This window comes from Pseudorasbora parva, chromosome 16 (genome assembly GCF_024679245.1).
Source record: "Pseudorasbora parva isolate DD20220531a chromosome 16, ASM2467924v1, whole genome shotgun sequence".
Lineage (NCBI taxonomy): Eukaryota > Metazoa > Chordata > Actinopteri > Cypriniformes > Gobionidae > Pseudorasbora > Pseudorasbora parva.
Window position 1 is genome coordinate 41,674,165 of NC_090187.1, and position 27,052 is coordinate 41,701,216.

Genomic DNA, 27,052 nt, shown 5'->3' on the forward strand with positions numbered 1-27,052 from the left:
TGATTGACTGATTTAATTTTTTTTATATTATACTATAAAAGTTAGGGGTCAGTAAGATTTTGTGATGTTTTTGAAATAAGTCTCTTCTGCTCACCAAGGCTGAGTTTATTTTATCAAAAACACAGCACAAAACAGTGACATTTTTAAATTACTTTTCTGTTTGAATATATATTATATCTTTTCTATATATTTGATCAAAGCTAAATTTTCAGCATCATTACGTAACGCCACTCTTCTAGCCTGACAAGCCAGACCCACATCAAGATGTTTGGTCTGGAAACTCACCATTGACAGCTCAATCTGAGGGGCGGGATAAACGGTTGTCTTTCAAACTCCCTCTGCACGCGATAGGATAGCGCTACAACCAACCAGAGCAAAGAAGGTGAAGCAGAGCTCGCTGACTGATTAAACATTCACCGTATCCGGTCGGCTAAACTCCGAACACATCTTCCCTTCTTAAGAATGACTTCAGTGCCGTTCTTTGTTCTTTTCTCAGAGAAAAGCTTAACTGCGAGTCTTCCAGAGTCGCGGTCAAAGCTGATTCGAAAGACCGCCGTTCGCCAGTTTCTGTGTTTGCTAGAAGCACGCAAGCGCAACTCGGCCGACGTCATTATGGCCCCGCCCACCGACTCTATACACAATGTGATTGGCCCGACCAGAGTTTGGCATTTGTATTGAGAGTTGCTAGACGACACTCGCGGCAGATTAGATTTGCTGCCGCTAGGGTGCGTCTAGATTTCTACTCTTCAGTGTCACATGATTCTCCAGAAATCCTTCTAAGATGATGATTTGTTGCTCAAGAAACCTTTTTTTCATGTTTGTGTGTAAACCATGATTTTATGCAAAGAATCAAAAAAGAAATTTTAAGTTGAAAAGAAGATAATTTATTTTAAATGAAAATCTTTTGTAACATTTTACATTTTATTGTCACTTTTGATCAATTTAATGCATCCTTGCAGAATAAAAGTTTTTAAAAAATGGTACTGACCCCAAACTTTTTAACAGTAGTGTATATAGCAGTGTTGGGTCTTCAACAGTCTTCAAAAGAGTAATTAGATGAATATAATAATTACTGTCTTTAAAAAAAAGTATTGGATTACTTATTACTAATTACTTTCTAAATCCCATATCCACCTCGACCAGTTGAACAATACAAGGATAGACATGACAACTGCTCTTTTCATTCATTCAAATAAATAATATAAAATTGGATGAATTATTCTTGAACTGACCAATGTATTAAAGGGAGAAGGTTACATTAAAAAATACATTTTAACATTAGATATTAAATTCAATATTGTTTTCTATATATAATTGTTCTATAATCTATAAAAAATGAATGCAATTACATCAGACGTACCTGTAAATTAAAGGTAATTAAATTACAGAACAATTAAGAGTAATCCCTTAGCTTACTTTTCAAGGGGAAAAAAACTAATTTTAATGCATTACACCCAACACTATAAAATTGTATCAATTTTGTTGACTTTTTGGTGATTTGAATGTTACAGAAAGACACAGATGAGGAAGTGAGGGAGTTTCTGCAGAATAACATGCATCTACAGGGCAAGGTAAGTACAGACGCAGTCAAGTGAAGAAATCCTCTTTGGTATAATTCAAGTCTCTATAAGGCAAGTCATTTCACTCGGCGGCCATCTTTGAAACGCCTCTTGAGTAGCTATTTCATTAATGCAAGTACAGCTCCTATCTCTTTGAATGGGAAATATCAAATTAAATTAAATATTTGAAATGAAAAATGGAATAAATTTTGTTTCCAAATGCCCAAATCGTGATAAAAAAAATGCATTTTTCAGGCTAGACCAGCCAATGCCCATGTGTAGTCATCATTTTTTGCAGTCAAAATATTGCAACCGGAGCTTGTGACGTTACCAATTGCTGATTGGCACTTTTATTTAAAAGGCGGGACTTGTTCCATCACATTGTTTCTCCCATTTTTAGTAATGTGATTGCACTGTCTTTGTATATCTAAAGTCTGTGGTATAATATAAGTGTCTGCATGTATACATCTCTGTCTGCCTGTAGGTTGACGACCCATCCATGCGCTGGCAGATGGCACTGTATAAAGAGACCTCAGGTCAAGCTGAAGACGCTGATGCACCGGAGAAGGTTGTGAAGAGAGTTCAGGAAGTTTCGGCTGTTCTCTACCACATTGAGCTGGTGAGGCCTGTTTGCACATTTACATACAGCTACACACTCTTTTTCCTTAATGTTAAGCCTTTATCCTCTTTATCTTCCATCAGATTGAGCATGCGTTCAAGTGCAAGAAGACAGTTTGGCACAAGCTTCTGTCCAAACAGCGTCGCAAGGCAGTGGTGGCCTGCTTCAGAATGACACCACTGTACAACCTCCCCAAGTATGAAGACACAAGTAACCTTAGTTAAATGATGTCCAGAGGTAAATTGAGATTTCACAAATTTGATTTTCCTTTCACTCCAGGCACAGGGCGTCTAACCTGTTCCTTGACGGCTACAAGCGCAACTGGATCGAAAATGAAGGCTACTCGTTTGAAGACAAGATGATAGATGACCTATCCGTAAGTTTGCGTATCCGCTCCCTGTTCACATCCCGTTGAGCGCAGTTTGTTCATAGCGCTGGTTTTTGCAGAAAGCGCTGGAGCAGGAAGAGGAAGAAGAGGAAGAAACCGAAACAAAACCAGACCCCCTTCATCAGCTCATCCTCCACTTTAGCCGCACTGCTCTCACCGAGAAAGCGTAAGCAAACCTCTCATTGTTTGGTGAACGGGTCTTGACACAGTATTTATTGTCAATGTAATAAAGTTCGTAGATTGGAAGGAAGGAGGCGGGAACCGGCGAACGTTTAACAACTTTTATTAAATAAACAAAGTGAAAGTAAACCGCGGGCAGCCCCTCACGGACGAATGCCCACACACACACATAATAAAACGTAAACAAAACATAATATAAATCCAGGCCTGGTCCTCTCTCGTCTTCCGCTGCCTTCACTCCTCCTTTTATGCTCCCGTCACTTGGCCGCGAGACGAGACCGGTGTGTCGCGCAGCTGGTACTCATTAGCACTCGTCACCGGCCCGCTCTCACGGTCCCTCGCCCCGCTGCTTGCCACAGTCAAGTCATCAACATTTAATATATATACAGTATATATATATATATATAGTGCATTATACAATACAGGTTGTTTCAAAGCAGCTTCACAGAAATAAAAAAGAATAATAACTATAATAATAAAACATCTTTAGTTAGTAAAACTGCTCTATTGAAGACCGTTCTCAAACTCAATTCATTTATAAAGCAGCTCTACAGAAGGCAATTGTCATTATTCAGTTCAAATTAGTTAAATTTGGATTTGGTTAGTTCAGTAACAATGCAAATGGGGCAAAGCTGTTAGTAAATCTGGCCCCAAGTCTTTAAAAAATGTTAAAGGGGTCATCGGATGCCCATTTTCTACAAGTTGGTGTGAGTCTTCATGTAAAGTCTGTAACATTCTTAGGTTGAAATTCCTCGATGTTTTGTGTGAAACAACACCCTTTTTACCTCCTCAAAAACAGCTCTGTTCACAGCTACCCATTTCGTTTTCGGTGAATGTCTCTTTAAATGATAATGAGCTACTGCTCACCCAACCCCTCTCTTCCGTGGGGTGTAGACACGTGAAGTGCTGCCTTGGCGGACAGTGTACAGCTGGCTGAGGATGGAAATGTGCTAATATGGGACAGTCTGTCAGTTGTTGTGGGGAGAGCATAAGCAATATGACATCATACTGCTCTGCTCATTTAAACAGCTGGATTGTTGAGAGTGTTTAGGCTTTTTGATGATTAAAAGTGAGGAGTGAATGGATTTTTATCATTGTAGGGTGGTTGTGTCCACACACTGCAAAGACACATTTATAAGCAAACACCATATAAAAGTGAATTTAGCATCCGATGACCCCTTTAAAATTGTGGTGCACTTAAAAAAATATTCAATGACAGTGTCAATGTTGCAAAGTTAATCATTTTTTATAAAAAATTTGAGTTTAGAATTAGAAATATAACAATTTTAAATGAAAATCTTTTGGAACATTTTACATTATTATTGTCACTTTTGAGAAATGTAATGCATGCTTGCAGAATTAAAGTTTTAAAAAAAATTGTAAGAACCCAAACAGTAGTGTATATTAAAGGGGTGGTAAACACAATTTCACTTTTCTAACTTTAGCTAGTGTGTAAAGTTGCTGTTTAAAGCATAAACAACATCTGCAAAATAACAACGACAGTGTCGGTGTTGCAAAGTTCATCAATTCTTCAGCTCTAAAGAAGACATTTTTATTATCCAGCTCAATTCAGTTCAAGTTTAGTTCTCATCACAATAGTTTCAGTGCAATTAAATTGATAATATTTGTCAAGTCTCACATTTGTTTCATCTCCACTGCAGTAAACTTGAAGTGGATCATCTGTACATGTCATATGCTGATATTATGGCAAAAGTAAGTGGGAAATGTAACTTTCAAGACCTCATGTCTTTGTTTGTAGACATTTGTAGTGCAAGCTAACCTTACATATCTCTCCGTGTAGAGCTGCCACATTGGTGAGGAGGACGAAGGGGGAGAGGAGGGGGGCGAGGAGCCAGCCTTTGAGGTGCGACAGGCAGAGATGGTATGGGGGGGCCTGGGGCTGGGGCCATGGGAGTCAGCGGAGCCAACAGCTACAGCTACAGCTCCTGCCACGCACTGAGTGAACACGTCCAGAACCACTGCACCCCGCACACTCCATGACTCGCGCTGTGTCTCTCATCCTTTCATCTCTATTTCTCCCTCTCTCTTTTTTCTATACTTGTTGTCGACTGCTCTGTGCACTCCTTTGCTGGATCTGAGTCTTTGTCTTTTTAACACTTTATGTTCGTGTTTATTGCATGACTTGAGAGATGGCTGCATACAAAACAGATGAAACAAACAAAGAAAACGAAAAAACAGAAGAAGACATGCTGAACACATCAGTTTTAACCCATTTGGCTTCATTTGTAGACCAATGATCATTAAAAAGGAAGCTAATAGAAGTGTGAATAGTTTTTCTAGCACTTACCCCCGAGCTGGGAGACCAATAATGCAAAATAGGCTGATTCGGGCCTGAAAACTGCATTGCTGTTCTCTCTCTGGCTACTTAGAGTAGTGTATTATTGGCACTGTTGATGATATCTGGAGTGTGTGTTTGTGTGTGAGACTTAAGTACGCACTCATACACACACTCAACGAACACCCTTAACTGGTCTCCTAATACATTACCAATCCCATCTCTCCAGAACCCTTTCTTTTCTGAGTTTGTTGGCAGTCGCCTGTAGTTTTACATTCTGTCTGCATCTTTTGTCTCACAGCTTTACTGACCTACTAACCCCAAGGATTTTTTTGTTCTTCCTGTTATGATTTAAATGCAGAAAATGTATCTTCACCTTCTCACCTCGTGAAGGAGTTTCAGTTGCTATAACCTAGTGAGCTGACTATACAGCATTTCAAGGTATCTTTAAAGGCGGGCGTACACTGTGCGAATTCGGACACTCGGAAGGTCGTGAGATATTGCAGACGCTACGAGTCATTTAATTTGATCATCGCATCAAATCAGCTGGTACACGGCACGACTGTTTGCACCGCGAGCCGGCCGCGATCACACGAGTTTTCATGTAACACTGACACCGGAGCTTTCAATGTTGCTGCTATGGCTTTAGATACAAAAAATAAAGAAAAAAGGTGTGAAAATGATTTGTTGAAAAGCAGAGAACAGCCATTCCTTTTAACCGAAACAACCAGAGGGAGAGAGAAGAGTGCACGTGAGAGAGAGAAAGTGTGTGTGTGTGTGTGTGTGTGTGTGTGTGAACGCAGTATGTGGCAGCCACTGAGCTAGTCATAGGCTATAGATTGAGCGTATGTGACGTGCTTGAGCATGATTTGGCAATAGGGGACAGCTGGTAAAAATCGGGCCGACTCCCCGAACTTTTTAAACATGTTTAAAAATTATCGTAAGGTCGGGAGGTGCTCTTAACGTGCTCGGCTCGTCTCGTATTTCCTCTCACACGGTGCGAGCCGCGACCATACGAGCATCCACGATGTCCACGCGATTTCTCCCGAGAAAAAAAAATTGTCTGCGAGTTCGTACGACAGCAAAAATCGCACCGTGTACGCCCGCCTTAAGGTGTGCTTTTGGTAACATAGGCTCTTCCAAAGAATAAGTAGCATAATTGTAAGATTTTTGGGAAAGGAAATTTTAGAAGACATTGAGAGAAATGTAAAATTTACTTGTATTGTAAATACCATACTACAAAAATCAATACAATATCTCCATCTAATAGCAAATGGACTATTTCAGACTAGTATAGTATTTGTGTGTGCTATGCATATTATCTGCAGATTTTAATACTGTGTTGTTAGCTTAACTCAGGATTACTATAATGAGTAAAAAAGGAAAGTAAAAAGCGCCCAAATATTGGTGAGCTATTAATTTTGGTTAAAGTGACGTAGTGACATTGTACTGACTCAGATAAGTACTGAGTACAATTAATGAACTACATGTACTTACTATAGAGTCACAGTTAGGGTTTGATTTACTTTTATGCATACAGTAATGTACTGTTATTGTTATGTTAAGTACATTTAACTAAGTCACCTTTAAATAAAATGTTACCTTAAATTTTGGAGAGCTCTGACTTACCACCTGACTTCTGTGACATTATGTAAAAAAAACTGCAACACAGTCTCGTGGCTATTTGTAACTATTTTACGTTTTGGCAAGTTTGTGGCCAATTCATAAGACCTCGTTCGTACAGTTTTACATTTTCATCTAGATTACGCCCGAATTAAGGTTAGGTTTAGGGGTGAGGTTAAGGGTGGATCTGCTTTTTTTATTTCTAAAAATTATAAGTTTTCATACGATTCACATCTTAAAAGTTAATAATGAAATTGCCACCTCATAATATAGTTATGTATTCTTGTGAGATCGGGTTGTAAATACAAAATGTAAGATGTTATTCTGTAATTAAATAATTCCTATAATTAACTATTGTTAATGGCTTCATCTGTCAACACAAGTTTCTTTGTGAAGAAAAGAAACTCTCTATTACACTCGTCTACAAAGCAAAATGCTCCGAACAAACATAAAATCTTCAAATGCATTCTTTAAATTTGATTTCTCGCGTTATGAACACTTTAATAGTGTTATCATTTTTGAGTTGTCATCTATAATTATGCGAATTACGACAAGGCGAGAAGCGAAGTTAAAGGATTCCAGATGTGTGTGGTGAGGGTTTAATGAAGGCTGACAGAATTTTCTGGATTTAGATCAGTCCTGTATGTGATAATCTTCTGTGTCTCCAAAAGTGTCTCCATGTTTTTGTTTTGAAATTTTTTTGTGTCTTTTTTCTGTACTCACCAAAGACTACAGTAAAAGCCTGCACAGACACACACAACACATCCAGAACTTCACATTACAGAAAGAACACACTTGACATTTTCCATTTAAAGAAATAAAAAACAGGAAAAAATATGATTCATTACAAAGATTTCCAATACACTATTAAGTCACATGGCCTGGCTCTCAGGGCGGGGTGGGAGTGGGTGGGGCTTCTTGCTGGGGTTGGGGGTTTGGCGGCGGGACGCTTGGGTGCTTTTAGGGGTGGGTTCAGCTTAAAGATCAGCGCGCTTCATGCATTGTATGTACTTGTATAATCCTTTTTATCAACAGGATACCATCTCCACCAAATTGCTAATGGCTTACTTCGATAAATGTTCAAGACTACTGAAAAAAATTCCTTCAGTTTATTGTGAGATGTATTATTATTGTGAATATGCTGTTGTTATCCTAAATAGTATATCCTAAGACACTGACGATTAATAACGATCTCAAACAAGAATTGCAATACTGTAACTTTTAAAAACTGCAGTATACTCCTTTGCTTTTATTTTTTTAGAGCTCAGGGTTTATATCGTGTTTATCTTTTATCCCCTACTTTTCAAACGTTTTAAGGTCAGCTAGATTTTTTTTCATTCAGTTGATCAAAAGAGACATTAAAACATTTAGAAGGCTACAAAACATTTCAAATAAATGTTTTTTTGTATGTTCTATTCATTAAAGAATCCTGGGGGAAAAAAATTATCACAGTTTCCTCAAAAATATTAAGCAGCACAACAGTTTTAGACAATGATGATAATAATAATAATATGGTATATTTTTGAATGATTTCTGGAAGGCCACATGACATTGAAGACTGGAATAATGACTGTTAAATAATTTTAAGTTTAGCCTGTTAAGTTATTTAATTTTATAATATTATTTCACAACATTGCTGTTTCTAATTTTTTTAGCAAATAATTGCAGCCTGGTTGAGATTAAGAGCATTTTAAAATCCCCAAACCGTAGTGTATATTTCATATGATTTTTATATGTTTAAATGCCTGCTGCTGTGAGCCGATACAGCAGTCATGGTGTGAGGGTTTGTGTGAAATGTGGTTAAAACAGAGGGAAGAGCCAGTGGAATCATACAGATGTGTCTCACGGTTCAGGGAGAGCAGGTCTGCTTGCTGTAGTCTAACGTTTGTGCCAGCCAGCAAACGTGAACGGCTCAAATAACGGACATATGACTAATAGCACTTGTGTTTTGGATGAAAAGGGTGTGTGAGGTGTGTGTGTGTAGATGAATGAAGTGCTGATTAAGAAGTTAACTCAAAATAGTTATTTTAAACGACATCTTTACTAGATAAGATTTTCATGATCCCCCTTAGATAAAGTATAGTGCTTAGTGTATGAGTGCGTGTGTGTGTGTCGGTTGATTGTGGGGCAGGGGTGTTTAGAGCCGGGCATCATTCTGACTGGATTGTTTGTTTGTATCTAACAGGAGAAGGAGATGGAAAAGCAGAGGCTTCTGTACCAGCAGTCCCGCCTGCATGACCGCGGAGCGGCTGAGATGGTGCTGCAGATGATCAGTGCCTGCAAAGGTGCACACACAATCACTAAACAGGGTTACTGCTGGTCTTAAAAAGTTCCTAACTCTTTAAATTCTCCATGAAATCAAACGTTTTTTTGGCTTTTAGTATGACTGTGTGACGCATTGGCCTTTCTCGCTCATCCAACGAGGGCTCTTCGACAGCACACCCCTCCTTCCTCCCCGCTTTCGACACCAATGTAACAATATGTTAGCCTATCTATAAGCTAGTGTGCTCCAAAACAATGATAAAACTAACATTTAAGCATTTAAAACTTAAAGGGCCCTATCTTGCACCCAGCGCAATTGACTTTGTACACCGACGCATGCGTCATTCCTATTTTGCACCCACGCAAAGCGCGCTTTTCCCTCCACAGAAGCACGTCGATAAACTAGTGAATGAACTTGCGCTCCCTGGGCGGTTCAGAGCAAAAAAGGAGGCGTGTTCCGGCGCAAACAATCCCTGGTGCTATTTTCCTGTTCCATTAAACAATTGCGCCACTGACCAGAAAAAAACAGTGGGGCGGCAGTGGCTCAGTGGTTCATGTAGATTGTCTAAAAACCAGAAGGTTGGTGGTTCAATCCACGGTTCCACTTGACCAAGTGTCGAAGTGTCAATGAGCAAGACACCTAACCCCAGCTGCTCCTGACGAGCTGGATGGCGCCTTACATGGCTGACATCGCCGTCGGTGTATGAATGGGTGAATGTGAGGCAAAAATGTAAAGCGCTTTGTATAAAAGCGCTATATAAATGCAGTCCATTTACCATTTACCTAGTCTAAAGTCTGTGGCGCGCTGCGTGTTGTTCATTATGCTATTTTAAGGGCGCATGCTTGACCATAATGTATAGCGTGCACAACGCGCACACACTTTGCTCATGTAATCTACACAGATGCAACAGTTATTTTTGCAAATCATAAATTGTTACACTAAAAAAATATTAACACATGAGATGACGGAAATCATTGTGGTGTGCCACGAAGATGTGAAAAAATAGGCATAACTTACAATTATGCCTTACATAAGCTTACAAATTATTCAGGCTAATTGTAGTAATTAAGGATCAGACCTGTTTGCCCAATAGTGGCAAGACATATATGAATATAAGGACATCTGACAAATTGGTTTGTCCGTCAAGAACCAGGAAAAAAAAAAATCGACTGAAAAACTGAAAAAACTGTTCAACCGACGCTATTTTGGGTGGGTTTCACCCATCCCCATACAACACAACTTCTCTGTCTTTCACTGCTCTTCCAAGAACATCAGTCTCCTCGGCTGTGAACCGCTCCTGGCGTGCACCTGGTAAATACGCCATAATAATAGCAATCCATAAGGGAACTTGCGCACCTGCTTTTAAAGGGAATGTTGGATGCCGCTCTGATTGGTTTATTCACGTTACGGCCAAACCACACCTATGAATAACGAAGCTACTTCAGACAAACCCATTTTAGATTTGCGCTGGGCGCAAGAGCCATTTATCCCGCCGGGAAAATAGCAACAGCGCCGAGACCCGCCCACAAAGTTACTTGTGCTTCGCGCTTTGACACTCGCGTTTTAGATCGTTAAAATAGGGCCCAAAGTCTCTCACTTCTACCTATATGGATCAATGATTTGATGACCTCACTCTGCTCATTTTTCTGTCGACTCTGCTCAGAATTTCTGTCCAATCAAATCACTATATAGGGGACAGGAAACGATCAAACTGCACTTTATTAGGGGATAGAAAAGGTTCAAACAGTGCACTATATAAGAGATAGGGAACGATTAGACTTAAATTTCTAATCATGTGATTAGATCATGTGATAGAGTCAGCACAGACCATAAAATGTATCGGACCAGTTTGAATTCTGTACAGAATGATATTTTAAAGCGATATTTAGGTGATTACGAGTTCGAGATTAGGAGGAAACGGCTTTACAGAGCTCAACGACTCTGGCCAAGCTGTGATATAAACTAAACACTATGGGCTATTTTAAAAAAAGAGAAGAGAATACAGACTAGGATGTACCAAATATTCTTCAGTTTTATGCAAAACAGAAATACAACAAATCAGATCTCTCTTATAGGGACAAAAACATTTTTTTTTGCATAGACAACACAAGAAAACAATGTAACCTTGCCCTCACTTGAAATGTCTCCCCACATTAAGTCCTTGAATTTAAGGGTAATGGATCTGGAAAGTCTTTGTAAGGTCCTTGAATTTGAAGTTAACCAAGGTGTCGGAAACCTGGTAAGAATAAATGGCATTTTAAAATTTATTGAAATTAATTTTTTATCAAGTAAATGCAGCCTTGGTGAGCATAAGATCAAAATCTTACTCCAAACAGTAGTGTAAATGTTTCCAGCAGATTTACCAGTTTTGTTTCTTTACCAGTTTGACTAACAATCACACAGGTTTGGTCAAATATAATTGTCCCTCGTAATGTGTTGTCTCAGGTGAGACAGGAGTCATGGTGTCCTCTACTCTCAAACTTGGCATCTCCATCCTCAACGGTGGAAACAGTGATGTTCAACAGGTCAGCTGACAGCACGCTCTCTATCTGTACAAATAATGTGCCTGTTTAATGCCATAACGATGTTGCCAGGCTGGATGAACAAATAGTTTAACTGAAAAATAACACTCTGTTGATGTCTTTGACAGAGGATGTTAGACTACCTGAAGGACAAGAAAGATGTAGGCTTCTTCCTGAGCTTGCAGGCTCTCATGCAAACCTGCAGGTACATGGCCATCACTTTCTTGAAAGAGATTATATAATATTGCATTGACAATTATGTGGGACTGTAGCAGTATTGGTAACAAAGAGTGTCTTCTACAGTGCTGCCTATATGGCAGATCTACAGTATGACATAAATATGGTGTTTTGTTTGTTGACAGTGTTCTGGACCTGAACGCATTTGAGAGGCAGAATAAAGCTGAGGGTCTTGGTATGGTGTCAGAGGAAGGCTCAAGTGAGTCACCATTCAAAAACACACCCTTGTGTCTCTTCACAGCATGTTTTAGAAATGAAAATATCCTTGAGTTTAAGACCTTTTCACACCAAGTAAGATTTTTCAGTATGAAAAAATGTATGAAAAGATTAGAACAAATATGTAAACTCCTCTACACTAGCTATATTTCCATCCAAAGTTGCACATTTAACGTGGAATATCGCATGAAACATTTGCAAAAAAAAAGCAGCATTTCCTTCCCATGTGTTCAAATGAACAAAATCATCACTTCCTAGAAAATTGGTGCAAAATATCTAATAAAAATGCAAGTTTTTCTGTTTTTTTCCCTACGTCATGAATGACTTGATTCTGTGCAAAAAAGCTATTATGTTCTTTTGCATTGGGATGTTGGTGTTTGTGAACGCAATCATGTGAGTTTTTCATGCACATTTTTAGAATTCATGCACATCTTGCTGTTTCCATTAAGTGTTTTTATGCGATATCCCAAAATGCCCATAAAAGGTGGATGGAAACATACTATGACGTAGTGTGTGTGTGTGTGTGTGTGCGTGTGTGCCTGCGTGTGTGTGTGTGTGTGTGTGTGTGTGTTGTTTTGTATTAAAACTGGTGTGAACTGGCCTTAACAGAAACTACATTTGAATGTAGTTATGATTGAAACTATGATTGAAAATATTTTTTTTTAAAGTAAAGTAAAAAAAAAATCACAATTATTGTAAATATTGTTGGTTTATCATATGGCCACAGGATCAATATCTTAATCAGTCTTATTTCTAAGTAAAAATCTTACTTGAGAAGAGAAATGTTATGAAATGATAGGACTTGTTTTCTGAATATATATATATATATAAAGTTTACTTTTCTTACCCCATTGCAAAATAGTTTTTTAAAATTTTGAAGCATAAACGTAACAAATTGTAGTGAGGTTTATGCTTTAAAAAACAATTTGCCATTGGTGTAAAAAAAAAAAAAAAAAAAACTTAATTCAATATATATTGCTTGAAAACAAGTGTTAATATTTCATTTTTTCTTCTGAAGTAAATGTTTCTTATTTTGTACTCTATCATCTGAATGCATAACAATGCTTTGGTCCACAGGCAACGTTTTCATGTGTATGTGTAAGTGTTTAATGTGCATTATCTTTGTTTCTTACAGAATCGTCAAAGTGTATCTGTTCATGTTAGCATGTTATGCAGTTGTGGTTAGAATTATTGGCACCCCTGTTAAATATGGCTGTAAAAATAACAGTTTTAATACATTGTTTAGCCTTTTGATCTTTTATTTAAAAAATCTAACCTTCCACTGAAGTAAAAAAAGATCCAGCATTATGTTCAACCGTGGACATGGGTACTTTATATCCTTGTTTGCACCAAACCCATCTTTTTATAGTTTCATCTGACCACAGAACTAGGTCCATTTTGAATATCCTGTCGTGTCTGACAACTGAATACGCTGGAGTTCGATTCTGGATGAGCGAGGAGGATTTCTCTTGAAACCTTCCCAAACATCATATAGTGATGAAGGGGTTGTTTGATTGGCTTTTAAAAAAAAAAGCTTTCTGACCCCAAGACTCAACTAATCTCTGCAAATGTCCATCTGTGATCCTTGGAGAGTCTTCGTCCACTCAAACTCTCCTCCTCACCCTGTATTGAGGACGATAGACACACGTCCTCTCTCAGGCAGATTCGTGAGGTTAGAACTTTTTAATTATTGCCCTGATGGTGGAAATGGGGATTTTCAATGCTTTAGCTCTTTTCCTACAGCCACTTTCTATTTAGTGAAGCTCAACAATCTTTTGCTGCTCATCAGAATTATATTCTGTGGTTTTGCTCATTGTGAATGATTAAGGGAATTTGGCCTTTGTGTTTCCTCATATTTATACTCATGTGGAACAGGAAATCATAGCTGGACAATTTAATGCTCCTTGTCACCCTGGTGTGATACATTTTTTTAAATTAATGAAAATATACTTCAGAGATATTTTACTCATAAAATATTCTAGAGGTGCTAATAATTGTTGCCAATGTGTTTTGGAGAAAATCATATATTTAATAATGTTATTTTCCTCTGACTTTGCATTATTTTATTTCAAGGAATGGTTAGATTTTTGTGATTTTTAAAATAATAGATCAAAAGGATAAACAATTTATTTTTTACAGCCATCTTTGATCATATTTACCAGGGGTGCCAATAATTCTGACCACATCTGTATTTCTCATGCCGGAAATCGTCCAACTCACTGCCTCTCTCTCTTTCTCTCCACCACCATCACTCCATCCCCAACCTCCCTTTATATGCCTCTCCTCTCCTTCTTTCCTCCTTCTTGTTTTTCAGACATGAAGCTAGAACGTGGTAAATAATCTTGCCTCTATATATTTATCGTCACTCTCTCTCTTTCCTTCTGTCCCATCTCCTGCTGTCTTCCTCCTTTTTCCAGTTCTTACATTGTGAAGACCTCCTTTCGCTGGCGTGTAGTTTACCTGCATTTCATTTCGCACTCAAGGGAACTTAAAAAAGATAACTCTTCAGTCATTGCAAAAGGTTTTGGGGCAGCCAACTCCTATACATTTCTTAGAAAACAAAAGACGCATTCCACATTATGATTGTCTTATTGAATTCTGTTTTCTTGATAGAGTTCGTCCCATTATGTCAGCAATGGCTGTAAAGTTTCTTTGCGCTTTGCCCTTGAGTGCTCTGTCACAGATCTACTGTAACTCCAGCATTCATTGACTGATTGAGAGCAAAGAAAGACATTTGTCCTTTCTTTTCTGATCAGTTTTCTCTGAGGAGATCACAGAGAACTGTGGTGACCACTGTCACCGGAAACATGAAATGATTTGCAGATTCAAGAAACTCCCAAAGTATTTTATCCACTGAAATGAGCCATCTAGCATTATTTGAAACATTCCCTCAAATAATGAGCTGCCATGTTTAGAAGGACAAAAGCGTCTGTCATGGCAGACTATAGTACACTTTAGAAAAGATCTAGTTTCTAGTTTGTAGAGCAGTTTTAACCTTCATTAACCTTCATCAATAACATCAACCAAACTCTTCTTCCATTTCATTTTTATGACGTTTGCCAAGATTTGTTCTCCTTTTTAGTGTTGATTGCTAAGCCAAACATCACTGTTAATATTGTTCATATTTTCTCAACCTTGTCTCGTACTCTTTTCTTTTGAAATTGATATTAGACATGATATTTGGAAATAGCCACATAGCAACCACCCAAAATACCCTAGAAACTCTTGCAACCCACAAGAGCATTCTAGGGGCCGGATCCAAAAAACATTCTTAAAAGTGCACTTTACCCCTGGCTTTAAATAAAACTTGATTGCCTCTGCAGTAGAAAGGCAAAATAAAATTAAACTCAGGGCTACCTGACTAGGAAAAAAAACGCATCAGTTTGCTTCAAAAGGCCTTTAAAGGGGGGGTGAAACACTCAGTTTCAGTCAATCTCATGTCAATCTTGAGTACCTATAGAGTAGTATTGCATCCTTCATATCTCCGAAAAGTCTTTAGTTTTATCATATTTATAAAAGAAATATGGGCTGTACCGAGTCTTTTCGGAAAAAACCGAGCGCCTGGAGGCGTATCGTGTGGGCGGAGCTAAAGAATGACAAGCGCGCAACGCGGTGACGTCCTCAAGCGTGGAGAAACCCATCTATCTCAGCTAATACAGATAATGATCCACAATCAAATCTGAGGCTGAAATAAATTGAACAGGAGAAACGGCAACAGCAGGACGTCCGTCTCTGTGGTATGTACTGTATTTAGGGGCCTTTGTGTGCAGTTTATGAGGACATGATTCGGTTTATGGACTATTGTATGTGACTAGACCTTAGAGGTAGCAAGCAAAACGGTTTTGCACGTCAGAGTCAGAATAGTGTAAAGTTATACAGAACAACAATGGAGTAACCGTTAGCGCATTTGAATGACGAAGCACGCGATCGTATCGTTTACTGATGTTTACTCATGCGACGGTAGCCAATAGCAGAGACATTTGAAGTTGATTTACTCACCGGCATCTTCCAAAGCAGGACCGCTCTGTCAAAAACACACTTCTTTGGTATGATTTGGTGAAGTCCTGTGACAGCAGTGACCGTGGAAATCCACTTTACGATGCGACTGAAGCGATGCCTTGAAGCTTCCCGTCATTTCTGCGTTCAAATCGGTTCAAATGCAGCGCTGCCTTCCCGGAATGCTGTGCTGAAGCGTTGAAGTCGCTCGACGTCACCCATAGGAATAAAGTGGAGCGCGGCGCGACATAAGTGTTCACGGACGACTGGATCTGCACCTGAGAGACTGTTTACAGCGTGCATTTCCTCTCTCTCCCTCTAGTCACGCGCGCGCGCACCCTTCCGGGAGAAGAGCCCGTACAGCCCATACAAGGACCTTCCGCTCTATTTAACGTCAAGTAGACCCATACTCGAAAAAAACTCGCCGAAACTTGTGAGAAACTGGAAGGAGTATTTTTAACACAGAAATACTCCATCAAACGTCCAACATTAGTTTTTGAAACTTTGTCTATGTTTAGGATGGGAATCCAAGTCTTTAAAGGTGTAAAAAGCTCAGTATGCATGAAACAGCATTTCACCCCCCCTTTAATAACCCCCGGCGCCGTGTGGAGTAGTTATATGATGGATAGATGCACTTTTATGGACTTAAACGAGACAACAATTCACTGCCATTATAAAGCTTTGAAGAGCCAGGACATTTATTAATATAACTCAGATTGTGTTCATCTGAAAGAAGAATGTCATATACACCTGGGATGGCTTGAGGGGAGTAAATCATGGGACAATTTTCATTTTTGGGTAAACTAACCCTTTAAATGCTATTCAACTTAAATGTCTGTTTTCTAACTTAGAATAAATTGAAGAAACATTAAAAAAAATGGATTTAAGTATGTTCTAAAGACAAAAATGTGTCTATAATTTAAATTCCTGAGAAGAATGTTCTTAAAAATCACAGTAAATAACATCTTTAAGTTAGGATAACCTCCATTTTGTCCAATCAGTAACTTAAAATATAAGACACAATAAAACATGTGATGCAGAGTGCTGAACTACATTCCGATTATGGATAAAATTATGATTATTATCAGCTACTCTTCAGCAAGAACCGCCAGCCATACATTCCGATAACATCAAAGGCTGTCATTTCTTCTTAAAGCTATGTAATATGTAAGATTTTTGCAGTAAAATATGTAAAGACCACAGGTCCCAAGATTCTGTCATCAAACTACGCCTTTGTTTTCAATAGACAACCTCTAGTGGACGGAAAATGTACATAGAGCACCTTAAAGAGCAAAATAAGATGTTCATAAGAACATATTTAAGAACTTATAAAGATTTTTGAGAGGATTGTACTTTCTTAGTATTTATCTTAAGAATTTCTTTAACTACTTAAGAAGTTTTTTGTAAATCCGGCCATCATAGCAACTGCTTAGCAACATTCTAAAACCCAATGGAAGGATGTAGTTTTGAAAGCTTTATGGAGAGCATTTCTAGGTGAATAACTTGAAGAGTTAAAGGGGCTGTTTGTACAAATGTTCACGTATTAGTGAACCGCTTGTAATGAGACCTTGCCAGACTTCTTAGGTTGTCTATGTAGACTGATGTGAACGACTTGGGTTGTTTTTGCCCGGAAAATTGAAAGCATGTGACTTTTACACACGCTCCCGAGAGCTTCTCTTCCATTCAATGACACATTAAACTAATGCTTACACAATGTTCAGGATAATGTAAAAAAAGCCATTCTGTACTGTAATGTCAATGTGTCATGCCAGGAAAAGGTATTCATTCAAACTATAGTCTCACATAGCCACATCTATATAGTCTATAGTCTCAAAATATAATAATCCAACTATCATAACTATCATCTGTGGACATGATGCTGGTGAATTGCAGAGCTTGTGGAAAAAGCAGTCACTCAAAGGCCACAGTGTCGCTAATAACAAGGCTTTCTGAATTTCACATATAGCCCCTTTAAACAGCCATACAAGTAAATGGAAGTAACAGGAAGCTTTAAATAACAACTTACTTATTAAACCTTCATTCATGATTTATTTTGTTACAATGCTTATATCCTACTTCCTAGTGCATCCTCAAACTAGATGGCCAAAATGTAATGCATGATTTGTATGAATAAACTATCATATTTTTATGAAGTCATGATAAATTAATTAAAGGATTGTATATAATGTTTTAATGGATACATTTGGATACATTCATTATTTGTATTGTGTTTTATTTACAGCTGTGTCTGTCTTTTTATTTTAATTGTTTAATTGTTTTTTTAGCTAACCTCATTTTCAGATACTCACTAGCGGACTGATATACAGTATATTGTGCTCTAAACTTGTGTGATATGTATTTTTCCCATTTCCCTAATCTTTGTATGCATTTTATTCAGGAAAAAAATAGCTTTCTTTATATAAGATTTTACTTTTTTTTCTCCCTACAATGATATTTTGTATGCTTTTTTCTTAGCCGTACTCTTGTCACATAGCTTCTTATTCAATTATAAATACTTCATAGCACATTACCCATAGCCCACCAAGGCCCCAACTTCCTCTGGCTCATCTCTCTCCTCCTCTTCCATGTCTCTAGGAGTGCAGTAGATCTGTTTTGCATGATTGTTTCTGTGTGCTGTTTTTTGTTAAGGAGAAGACCAAAACTCTTCTCCAGTTGTGTCCTCCATGAAGATTTCACAATGTAGTGTGTCATTTCAATGTCAGTTGTGTGTTTTATCTATGTCTGTGTTCCCTGAAAATTTCTGTACTTGTTGATATTTTTCTTTTAGTCGGTGTATTAATGTTTGTCCCTTCAAAGTTGTTATACCGTCAATATGTGATCAGACTGTGTGTGTGTGTGTGTCTAATAGTGTTGCCATTCTGGGAGAGGGGAGGGCTTTAATCGATTACACTATATTTTGATGTTCCCTTTAAATATTCTGTTGACTGTAAGTAACTTTGCATCTATATGTCAACTAACTCTCATTAGAGTATTAATATACGGGTAGGCTTCAGCTTATAATTAGAGTCAGTAGAATGTCTGATGGGGAGCATCAAAATAAATATTTAAGCAGACAGTTTACTAATAGTTTAATGACTGTTAGTTGACGTGTAGTGACGTGTGCTGGCATTAAGATGCATTTTGGTCGATCGGATCACAAGCGGATGAGAGAGACACATTCCCGTTATCACCTGTTGTTTTAATCTGTCTTTTTGTCCACTTTCGACCATTTCTGTCCTGATTTCTTTGAGGGGATGGTCTGTTTTTATTTAGTTCCTTTGATCTAATGGACGGTATAAGCTCTTGCAATTTACATATATAAACGTGACCGGAAATGACAGAAAAATATACTGGGAGCATTAGTGAAGTTAATAAACGTAATTTCGGGAGGAGTACGCCCATCTAATCTTTCAATTAATACCAAGGTATAAAACCTGCAGCTTACCTCTTCCCCTTTTTAGTATCTGAAGTATCCCTCCTCCTCCCCAGCTGCTCCTTTTGTACAATTTTGTACACCACACCTGACACGAGTGTAAAGCACTTTGGGGGTACAGTAGTACATATGAAAGCGCTATATAAATCACTCATTCATGCATTCTTTTATTCATTCAATTTTGCTTGTTATAGGGGGGCAATCGGAGCTCGGGTAGAATATCCTCTCCGAGCCCCTCTATAGCAGACAGCAAGCCAAATCCGTTCACCACTTTCACTTACATTATATGGGCACACAAACTCGTGAAGCTTTCTTTTTTTGCTCTGAATTGTGTTAGAAATCAGGAAAAGTCAGAGAACATTCTGTTACTAAATCTGGGTTTTCTGTCGACAAAGTTTCAATCCCGTCTGGCTAGTGCTCTTCCCATAATGGTCAGTAGCAAACACATGAGCGTCTGCACTACGAAAGCAATCTGGTCAGATGTGTTTTCTACTACCTCTGGAAGTGATCAAAAGTGGACAAGATAAAATCTTTTTAGTCCCCGTTTACACCTGTCTTTAACGTCGCCCACTTGTGATCCGATCGACCAAGTCTCATCTTAATACCAGATGTAAACAGTGCCATAGGTGCCATAGACTGTAAAAGTAGTGTCACCCTTTAATTTGTGGATTCAGTGTGGATGTCAGGTCTCTGCCTCCCCTTTTCCACGTCTGCTCTGCAGTAAACAGCTAAACAGATTTTCCACAGCAGGTCTGTGTGGCTCTACTAACATGCTAATGGGAGCTGAAATGCTATGAAGTGATTAAATCTTACAGAAACAAACACGTTCATACTCCGTCACGTATTGACGCTTGGTCGGGACCCTTTAGCAACACTTTTTAACGCACAGAATTCATAAATATTCATACTTTCATAGATATTTTAACCTAACCCCACTCCTACCCTAAACCTGCTCAACAATATAAAAAACATACACAACAGGCAAATAAATGTTCGGTCCGAATCATGTTGGCTGTGCCAAGTTTGCAACAGCTGTATTAAAGGTGCACTATGTAGTATTTTTGCAGTAAAATACCCAAAAACCACTAGGCCAGTGTAATATATTTTGTTCAGTTAAGTACTTACAATATCCCAAATGTTTCCAACTATTTGTAAATTGTGAGAAAATTGCTATTTTAACTAAGGACCGGGACGTGTCAGCATAGCGTTTGAGGGAGTCACCTGTCAATCGCGTCACATCTGTGTTACCCTCGGTTTTATTCTGCAGAAGCGCTTTTCTCTTAGCAGTATGAACATGTCACAGCAGCGCCGAGCGAACGCACAGAGTAACGTCATAACATCATTTTAAACACACTTAAATGTATCTGACATGATAAACAGAGCTGCTTTACCTTATACCCATGACAGGAAAAAGCGGAAGTGCGTCCCGTCCCGTCATAATAAAAGTTGCTGTGCTCGTGAGCCGTGTGTGTTTGTGTAACAATCGCTCCAGCGGCCGTGCTCAGCTCCACAACACTCGGTCCTGCTCTGCTTCACACTACAGTAACGTTAATAACCGCATCCATGAACATGATTTCTGCCCGAGTCCTATTTTCCACCGGCTGTGAGGTGAAGACCACATGTCCCAAGATACTGCGCTCAAACTTGGCGTCATCAAACTACGCCTTTGTTTAGAATAGGCGCCCTCCAGTGGATGGAAAGTTGCATAGTGCACCTTTAAGTAAAGCCAATAGTTTTAAAGTTCATGTTTTTATCCTTCAAAAGACTTTAATAGCTTAAAGTCATAGCTGATAGTGAGACTTTATGTGTCACATGATGCTGTATTATTCTGTTTGATAAAAATATATTATGTAGCAGAACTTACTATTGATATGAGTGTGATTCATAAGCATGCAGGTCAGTGCTCATCAAGTTCATAGAGAGCTTTACTCTGTCCATTTTAAATTCTAATTTTGGTCACCTCTGAAACTTTATTATAAAAGAAGAGGGCACTCTGTCAATCAGATGTGAAGGCTGTGCGCTTCATAATCATCATTGCTATGCGGCGGATGGAGACGGTGATTGCTTTTGGGTCTGTTCCAAGTCACTAAGTTGGAACACTTGGAAAATCTTTGTACCTTTTGAATAAATTGTGACTTCTTGTATCTGCCTGTTAAATAATATACAAATGTGTAGGTTTACGGGCTGGGTTACATGCTCAAAAATAAATAAATAGTGTAATGTTAATAATTGAATTGTGGCTCTTTAAATTGAAAATACCACCCAAAACAATGTCATAATAGCAAAATTATACCCCAATATATAATGTTGTCATGATGATGAAATTCCATTCGCATAAGTGTATGGTGCCGAAGGTTTCCCGTTGAAAGCAATGGAGTACCCTGATCGTGGAAAAATTGAGTTACTTGGTGCATTAGGGTTCTGACCAAGCGTTTATATGTGACGGATGGAACACACACCCTGAATACTGAAGGGACAGCTCATTCAAAAAGGAAAATTATGTCATTCACTCACTCTTGTGTCATACCAGAACTGTATGGTGGTATTTTTCATGAAATAACATTTTGATAAATGTACACTACTGTTTAAAAGTTTGGGGTGAGTAAAACTAGCTATTTTTTATCGTTGTTTTTCACACATTAACCATTTTAATCTTTGAAAATAATTGAAGAAAAAAAGCAATTTATGTCTACTAATTCACTTATTATTCACTGTATTAGAAGTCTAGTGCAGTGTTAGAAGCGCTGTTCAGTATTTCTTTCCCAGCATTAATGCTGTTTGTGTGTGTGTGTGTGTGTGTATCCCTGTTTAGAAGAGAAAGTGATGGCGGATGATGAATTCACTTGCGACCTCTTCCGCTTCCTGCAGCTTCTCTGTGAAGGTCACAACAACGGTGAGCTTCCTGCTTCTACCACAACTTCTGTTCACTCTCTGTAGTGTTTGGCCAACACAAGACAGCAGATAATAATAAAAAGATATGCTCTAAAAACAAGAACATCTCAGCTCAAACCCTGATGGAGAATCATTGGATCACCAATTCTTGATTCTTTGTGATGGACCCTGCACCTTTCATATACATTATTGTTAAAAGGTTTGGGGTTAGCAAGTTGCTGTTGTTTTGAAAGAAAGAAAGAAAGAAAGAAAGAAAGAAAGAAAGAAAGAAAGAAAGAAAGAAAGAAAGAAAGAAAGAAAGAAAGAAATGCTAATGAGCAAGGGCACATCCAGTTGATCAAAAATGACAGTAAAGATTTCTATTTCAAATAAATGTATAAATTTAACCTTTCTATTCATTAAAGAACCCAGGAAAAAAATATGGTTTCCAGAAAATAATAAATTACCCTTTAAAATATATTAATTTAGAAATTGTTGTGATATTTCAAAATATTACTGTTTTATTGTATTTTTGATCAAATAAATGCAGCCATGGTGAGCATAAGAGACTTCTTTCTAAAACATTAAAAAAGAAAAATCTTACCAACCCACACTTTTGAACAGAAGTTTGAATGCATAAAATCCCAAATTATTTAAATCCTGTAGTCAATAATTTTATCCCTTAAAACTCCCTTAAAAATCTTTACTCACCAATATTTAAACGCTCTTTTGGATTGACTATTATTAAACAGCTAATATTGTGTTCCTAATGTTACACAAACCATGTTTCCGTTCGCCATCTTAGTCTGCCTTCTAAAAAACAGCATCCCTAGACACGCTTTAAACATCATAGAACGTTAGTGGAGGAATATAGTTCATCATAACATCTTAATATACTTCAGATCATGAACAATTCACCCGCTATATTGACAAATGTACCCAATTTTTCATATCAACAGAAAAATATACCAGGATAAGCGTGCTTCTCTAGAAACTCACCCTGCTTCAGAGAATAGAAATGACATGCTAAAGCCCGCCCACACGTTGACGTGATTAGTTACAAGGTAGTTTGTGACGACAGAAACACCAGCAATTTCAAACTACATTTTTAAGGCCGTCTTTGGTTCACTGGTAGCCTGGATGCCAGCCGAACTTAGCCCCGCCCCACAACATTTTTAGGTCGGGCAGTTCGGTCTGGCCTCGCTCCATAGAGGAGTAATTATCTCCGAACAGAAACTGTTCAGACCAATGAAATCATCAGAGCGGGCTTTAGACGATGACGGACAGATGATCAACAGTAACGTAATCATCACATCATCAAAGGGGCTTGGGTTATATTTGTTCAAATCCTAAACGGAGAGCTTGTTGGTATATGCATTCACCTTCACATTTCTCTCAGAAATGATGATCATGTTGGGTAAGTACTCTGCGTATCATTAAATAATTACATTTTTTTACAACACCAGCAAAGATCGTGTATTCCAACGTGCGTTCAGTCAGGGTTGCCAAGTTTTACAACAAAACCTGCCAACTACTAGCCCTACACAAGAGCTTCTCGGGGGGTTCTCTGGGGGAAAAATGGCGTTTGGGAAAAATGTGTGTTATTTTGGCAAGGTTGCCTGCTAAAATTCGCACTCATGGGTCTATATATCACATAATAGTCGCTTCAACCCGCGGAAAAAAAAACGCGGGCTTGGCAACACAGTGCAGTTGAGCTCTGTTGACGTCGGTTTGTTGCTCTGATTGGTTGTAGGTCTATCCAATCGAGGTCTTTCCTGGTTTGTTTGAAACACGCCCCATAATCACAGCCCAATGGAGAAGCTTCAAACTTATATTCTGACTAGAATTGAGTATGACCACGTCAGGCTAGTTCACTGGACTTTTAAGGAGAAAATACTCAGAAATGGTGTTGACTGATGAATTTGCACGTTTTGTCTGAAAGCGTATTAAAAACACAACATAGACAACATAATATAAACAACATTAAAAACTTTAAAAGAGCAGCCTGCTTTGTGTTACCATCTCTTTTCAGATTTCCAGAACTATCTGCGCACACAGACTGGCAGCACAACCACGATCAACATCATCATCTGCACTGTCGACTATCTGCTCAGACTGCAGGTACAGCTTCATCACACTCTCCCGTCTTCCTCTGCGTCTCTATATACAGTACAGCAGCCCCAGAAGTATTAGGACACTTAAAAATGTGTTGCTGTCATTGCATTTGAAGCATTTTATTTCAAAAGTTACACCATGTAACGTATTCTGATTCACTATGGTAAGCCTGTTATAAGTGTTTATATTTTAGACCTGTCGGGATGGTTTTTGTGGGAAATTGCACACAATTGTACTCGGCCGTGCATGATTCGTCATATCTGTAAACAGAGTAAAGTTGCTCCGGCTGCTTTGACTTGTGTCTGATGTGAAAGCGGTTAGTCATCACAGCGAGTGAGAAAGGTTAACATGGAGCCGCTAAATCTCCAACCTCTGGAGAATCATCTGTACAGAGACAGAACTTGATGTAATAAAACAAGAATCAACATCGGCTTGGCTTTTCAGAGATCTGAGAACTGAGGGATTTGAAATGTTGTATAAGGGACAGAGATGATGCTGTTTTTATTACTCAACAGGTGAATAAAGTATTTTATCAGAACAGATAAACTGTCATATGTATCTCACTAGCAAAGGTGATTGTTAAGCATTATCTATTGTGAAGGCTCATTTCATTATGGTTGTTGTCGCTGTGCTAGAATGTGTTTTCAAGGATGTACTGCGTCTATTAATGGGTAAAGCTACTGTAACGTCTTCAGTCAGTCAGCTTGAGATCCTTTCCATCTAAACTGGTAATAAGCCTATAGTGAATGTTTTATGTTTTATAATCTCAATTTTTTTTAGTAATGGGAAAGAACCATATTCATCCGCACAGTCACACAGAGCCATAGCACAACTAAAATACATTTCTTCCGCAAAATGTATTGTGGGACAACCTGTCACTCACATGAGATCACAACAATAGCAAACAGATGGATAAAATCATGCAAGCCCTACAATTTTTTTTTGTTTAAGAAGCCATTTCACGCAGATACATATCATAATAGAGAAGAGAATCCCAACTTATATAGGTGATACCAGAATCTGTGTATCCCTAATACTGACTCAAAGTGCTCTTTCCGGTTTTTTTTTCTCTTTGTCGTCCTCACTCTGCCTTTTTGGTCTCAGGAGTCTATCAGTGACTTCTACTGGTATTACTCTGGGAAGGATATCATTGATGAACCAGGCAAAAGGAACTTCTCTAAGGCCATGACGGTTGCTAAACAGGTTTTCAACAGCCTGACAGAGTATATCCAGGTACTGATATCACCGCTATGTGAAGTCAAACTCTTTCATACTTGCAAATTTCGGTCTCCATCACGGTTTGTTCCTTCTCCACCATAGGGCCCGTGCACCGGTAATCAGCAGTCTCTGGCTCACAGCAGATTGTGGGATGCAGTCGTGGGCTTCTTGCACGTGTTTGCACACATGATGATGAAGCTGGCACAGGTAGGAACTCACACGATGAGCGCACACAAACCCCTAACATGACTGATAAATCTTACCATGTTGATCGATTTTATTGCACCTAGAAGACCAAGGAATTTTCCAGGAAAGGTTCCAACGACACTGAATCTCTATCATCTGTATGTTGTTTTATTTCAACATTAAAATACTTGCCATTTAGTTTTCCTAATCTAAAAGCAAAGCGTAATTTCACCAACAAAGGGAATCGGAGAAAAAAATGCATTGTATTTGTCACTAAGTATTACTGTAAAAGACATAAGATCAGGGATATGGAATGTTTAATCGGCTTTTCTCGGATGGTTTCATCTGCATTGATCATATAATTTGTGCAGTAGAAAAGAATTCAAATACATGTCATACATGTACATACTTATATACTCTATGTAAGTATGATAACAGCAGAATAATGAAGAGTTTGCATTTTTTTCTCAGAACTAATGTTTAGTTGTAACTATGCATAGTCTATTTATATTTTCTTTTATATTATAATATTTATAAATGTTTTCAAAGAAGTTACTGACCGTTTTCTAATTTTGCGTGTACTGTTATCAACCCCATGATTCAGTTTCTGCCTGTTCAAATCATGAATTATAGATTTTATTTTATTTGACCTTTATTTAACCAGGTTAATCGGTTGAGAACAGGTTCTCATTTGCAACCGCGACCTGGCCAAGATAAGGCGCAGAGTACAAGGCGACATGAAATTACACATAACATACCAACATTCAAATACACAATCATAAAAATAGAAGACGTTCAAATTTCAAATAAAAAGTTCTAGACATTGTGCAAAAATAAAAATATGCAAATAGATGCAATAACAGCCGTTTCATTTAGTACGTGCAAAAATACACACGACTATATTCACAAAGAGCATTAACATGTACAGTGGTCTGTCAGTAAATTTTTATATTAAACCTTTAAAAGTAGTGATTGAAACAATGGATTCTAATTTGAGAGACAAAGTTATTAAAACACGGTTGTTTAATTTCTTTGGTCTCATATATTTTATGGGAAGCTTTATTAAATTGTAAATTGCGGTGTACATAGTGTAATATTCTAATAATTGGTTTCTTCCAAAACCATGTTGATTTTAGTTCACTCTGTAGTCATTCTATTGAACTTTTAGTCCAATATCGCCACTAATCCATGAATATGGAACATGTTCGTAGTGTGATGTGAATGTTAATGCACTGGGCTGCATTTCCCGATAACGTTGTCTCTTAGAGCGCTACGAAGACTCTAAAGGTTTAACTTAACTGAACTTATACCATTTCTAGGTGTGTTCCCG

General features: G+C 38.2%; 1 protein-coding gene across 4 annotated transcripts in view; it reads left to right on the forward strand.

Moving 5' to 3' along the window:
• ryr1b (ryanodine receptor 1b (skeletal)) overlaps positions 1-27,052 on the forward strand; it is a 155,333-nt gene that overhangs the window by 103,944 nt on the left and 24,337 nt on the right. The window contains exons 75-91 of one of the 4 annotated variants that reach the window (XM_067419066.1): positions 1,512-1,571; positions 2,044-2,178; positions 2,262-2,374; positions 2,458-2,554; positions 2,626-2,732; positions 4,408-4,459; positions 4,548-4,628; positions 8,851-8,950; positions 11,374-11,453; positions 11,579-11,655; positions 11,813-11,886; positions 14,218-14,235; positions 22,145-22,225; positions 24,236-24,324; positions 25,423-25,551; positions 25,639-25,743; positions 25,830-25,880. In XM_067419066.1, the coding sequence (XP_067275167.1) occupies positions 1,512-1,571; positions 2,044-2,178; positions 2,262-2,374; positions 2,458-2,554; positions 2,626-2,732; positions 4,408-4,459; positions 4,548-4,628; positions 8,851-8,950; positions 11,374-11,453; positions 11,579-11,655; positions 11,813-11,886; positions 14,218-14,235; positions 22,145-22,225; positions 24,236-24,324; positions 25,423-25,551; positions 25,639-25,743; positions 25,830-25,880 (1,449 nt within the window). The remainder of the gene's footprint in view (positions 1-1,511; positions 1,572-2,043; positions 2,179-2,261; positions 2,375-2,457; positions 2,555-2,625; positions 2,733-4,407; positions 4,460-4,547; positions 4,629-8,850; positions 8,951-11,373; positions 11,454-11,578; positions 11,656-11,812; positions 11,887-14,217; positions 14,236-22,144; positions 22,226-24,235; positions 24,325-25,422; positions 25,552-25,638; positions 25,744-25,829; positions 25,881-27,052) is intronic. The other 3 variants (XM_067419067.1, XM_067419069.1, XM_067419068.1) reach the window with 3 other exon arrangements.